The 4,053-nt window shown below is 41.7% G+C and overlaps 1 protein-coding gene across 5 annotated transcripts in view; it reads left to right on the top strand.

The window, feature by feature from the left end:
* LOC116846017 (pikachurin) overlaps positions 1 to 4,053 on the top strand; it is a 125,407-nt gene that overhangs the window by 24,323 nt on the left and 97,031 nt on the right. For 4 of the 5 annotated variants that reach the window (XM_032819335.1, XM_032819327.1, XM_032819317.1 and 1 more), the window contains one exon: positions 570 to 686. In XM_032819335.1, coding sequence (XP_032675226.1) covers positions 570 to 686 — 117 coding nt within the window. Of the gene's footprint in view, positions 1 to 569; positions 687 to 1,712; positions 3,368 to 4,053 lie in introns of those variants that run through there. The other variant, XM_032819353.1, reaches the window with a different exon arrangement.

Below are 4,053 nucleotides of genomic sequence, written 5' to 3'. Positions count from 1 at the left end.
GGGGGGGGGGGGGGATTACCAAACAACAAACCGTCGAAAGCGAACGAACGGTAATCATGAAAATTGAATTATTAATCAACTCGACATACCGCAGTATTGTCGTGGAATTGATACGAAAGAATAAATATTTGGCGCTTCCTGTGTCGCATGCGCTATTATTAATTAAATCTCATTAATTACTTTTGTGCTAAATTAAATAAATAGAAGATTTCATTAATTAAATAGAAGATTTGCTCGCGTCCAGCATTTCGTTTGACGCGAGGGTGTGCACCGTTTGCACGCGCCAACCAGACAGACGAACTCTGCACGCTTGCCGCTGTGACGCGTGGTGTAAACATGCAGATCGAAATTTTTGCGCAAGCAGCTCTTACGAAACAGCCCAAGTGTAAACACGTTATTAAGCGAGGTAAGGCGGGGGAAAAAGTATGTAGAGAGCCGCGTGTTTACAACTCTCTCTCGCCGCGCGAGAGCTGTGTTCCGTCCCGTTGTTTCTCCCTTTGTCACGTTCGCATCACTCCAAACTCCCACGCACAACTTACTCACATTCCCGTTTCTTCGTCGTGTTTCAGGAAGATGCGGGCATGGCTCGCCGTGCGAGCAGCTCTGCTACGAGCTCCACGACGGCATGTACGAGTGCGACTGCAGAGACGGCTACATACTTCATAAAAATGGATACAGTTGCGCCGGTGAGTAGTCGATTCGATACTTATTCCGACGGCCGTTGCCGATTTGCATTCATGGCTAGCGGTACAGGCCTTTGATTTCCCTAATAAGTCTTGCCGAGTCGCGCACCACCGCGGCGAAACTTTCTCCTTTCTCTCGTATACGCGGCCGTATTGTTTTTGGGAGCGCGTAACCGCCCCGCTGTGAAATGTCTCGTTTTGATTTCGGGCTGCTATCACGAGTTTTGCTCTCCGAGAGAGTATTCTGCGCGAACGCGATCTCTCACTCCCCTCGGGCCGTTATTACACAATCTGATATTATGAGTAATGTGTTCTTTTAATGTCTACTGTGCTTTCACCATGTTGGGCGTTCGGTAGATATGACGTAGTTGGAAAAATGCCCAAATTTTATTTGGACATTCATTAATTCTGCGAATCCCGTTAAAATTGAAGTGTATGTAATGTTTGTCCTTATCTTTCTCAATAATCCACATAGAAAGCAAAAAAATTAGTTATTTTTGGCTATATTTTTTGTTTGTTTTATTACAAAAACGTGTAGTAGTAATATGCATATAAGATCATTATCATTAACATTATAGTAGAATTTAATTAAAAAATAGTTTTGATATCATAATTTATAGTAATTATTTCTCTATGTAACTATAGTTACAAATAGCAAACATTTTTTTCTCAATCTACCTGAATTGAATCTTTCGTAATTCTCAATTTCAATAAGTAATATATTCATTACGTAACTTACTTGCGATAAATAAATATTAAATAAAGATTAACAGAGGAATTATAAATGCACTAAGAGAAAAAATATCTAAAAAATAAAAGATATTTTTTTGGGGTGTGTGTGAATGCTAATAACATATTTATTTAAATCTATTGTTTTCATGAAAAACTAAAGTTTAAAGAAAATATTTATATATTTTCATATTTGAACAATGTTTTATGGTGATGGAAATAAATATATTATTAGTCGAATAAATATTTCTTATCTTTTAAATATTTTTTCTCTTAGTGTGGATAAATAAAACAATAAAAACCATCTTCTTTTATAGCTTCCTTACATTTTGGAGTTTGTGTGAAAATTTTCTGATTCTTTGGGTAGATTGAAGAGAATAAAATTTTCACCACTACATGACATTTGTTACGATTTCGTGGTTTATGATTATTTTTGCATATTCCTCTGGGACACATCCTAACTCGTGCGTTCTGAACTCGAGGGACGCGCAATTGAGCCGTTTGCACGATTTCTAGTTAATTGCTGAATCATGTGAGATTGGAAGGAAAAAGAGGTTAAATCCCCGATGATTCGATATTTTCAATTGTCCGATAACAAATGTAGAAATGATAACGCAATCTGTATTGCGCGTGCGCTCTCGCGAAATTCATTTAACGTACCGTCGAAAAATTACGAGGTGCGAGGGAGGATCACGCGCCGCGGCGTTGCAAATATATCTCGACAATCTCAAGTTCAAGCTGTTTACAGTACCGTGCCCCGTATTAAAGGTAATATCTCATTTCGCATGGAATTGCACGGCGGAATACATTTTGCGTCGGGCTTATGAAATACGGAGCGAGACGGACGGCGCATTGTGAGAGAGAAAAATACGAGCAAAATTATCCATAAATCAGACTCGAATTTTGGAGACGGCCGTGATTCATCGCCGGCCTAATCGTACGTGCGGCTTTTTCAACTGTGGCCACGAGGTGTCGCGGGTCGAGAGTGTTCCCATAAATCCAACACGCATAATCGACGCGCGCCGTTTCCAAATGAACGTCACCGACGGGCTGCAATGTGTTCGAATTATTGGCTTTTCATCTTAATTCACCTCGTAACGACCTGTTTTATCATTCACGAAGCCGCAAGAATCGAGCGAGCGATCGATTCGTGCAGCTTTGCCAGCACATTCGCGAAAAATTAGACAAATCAAATCTCGTCGAGGATCAGTGAAAAGTGACATCTTATATTTGGTACATGTCAGCAAAGAGGATACGTTACTTGCATGTAACGCGCAGTCAACGAAAAAGAGTGTGACAATTTCGAGAGGGATACGAGACGTTAATATACATGAGGAATTAATTATTACCTGGTGTAACTGCGGACCTTACAAGCGGATAATTCTCTTCATTGACGAGATGTCACTCTGCCAAAATGTCGCTTTGGACGCATTCTTAACTAACAACTTCAACTTTAGCTTCAATATTTGGCTCCAGGCCTCTCTAAGAGTTATGCCCCAGCGCCATTATTCCGATTTATGATATATTTCGAGAGTAAAGTCTTGGAAAATTCCAAAAAATCACAAAGTCCGAACTTCTTCAAACACGTCTTGTCGTGACGGCAGTTAGGACTTTTTGGTTAACTAACAATCATGAGGAGTTCATGTCAATAAACGAATGGTCGAAAGCTTAGTAATTGTCGATCTCTACTGACAGATCGATCTATCGATAGATCGATCTATTGAGACATCCGCAGAACGAGCAGAGGGCGTCGTTGTAGAGCGCGACAACGTTCACGTCGAATATGCCGCGATCGATTGCTCCCGCATCTTCGTTCTTTCCACGCCGAGCAACTGCCATCGACACATCGATCGACATCGCTCCGCGCATCGTCCTTCGCCGAAAGTGAGTCTCGTTGCGCGGAAATAAGCGTTGGGAATGCCGAAAGTAGCGATGTGCGATTGTCGGAATATATCGTGAGTACCTTCAGAAGTAATCTTCTCGTGTTTCGATATATATTTGCGGTGCTTGTCGCGATGTGTCGAGTCGGTGTTTCTTACCATTAATTCGCTAAAATAGTAATAGAGTTGGACAGATTTATCCATCGGGAGTTAGAAATTCGATGATAACGAAAAGGAGAGATAGATAAAATGACGCCAGGGATACTCGCGACGTTGATTTTGGGCGTTAATGGCGTTAGTTCGTTAGCGAGAGAAAGAGGGCTATATTTTATAAAGCGCGAACATTGTCGGGCCGCGACACCGCTCTCGTCATGGCGCCAACTATCGACATACGTTATCAATTACGTGGCCATCATGAATATCGATCTTTTCGCGCCGAGTAACCGCCATAAACACATCGATCGACACCGCTGCTCCGCGCTTCATCGTCCTTCGTTTGCCGAAAATGAGTCTTGTCGCGCGGAAACAAGTATCGGCAGTGCCGAAAATAGCGATGCGCGATTGTCGGGACGTAACGTGAGTACCTTACTAAGAAGTAATCCTCTCCTATTTCGGTATGTCAGCGATGCTTGTCGTTTGTTCTTCATCACTGATTCACTCAAATAGCAATAGACGTCTCTAAGTCCGGCCTCTAAGTATTTTTAAATAATTTTTTAACTTTACCGTTGGCACCGCACTCAAGAGTGAACTCTGGGGTGCTG

The sequence above is a fragment of the Odontomachus brunneus genome, unplaced genomic scaffold (assembly GCF_010583005.1).
Source record: "Odontomachus brunneus isolate Ranch 3 - 2012 unplaced genomic scaffold, Obru_v1 Obru_scaffold_004, whole genome shotgun sequence".
NCBI classification, from domain to species: Eukaryota; Metazoa; Arthropoda; class Insecta; order Hymenoptera; family Formicidae; genus Odontomachus; species Odontomachus brunneus.
This window is presented reverse-complemented; position numbering and strand designations above follow the sequence as displayed.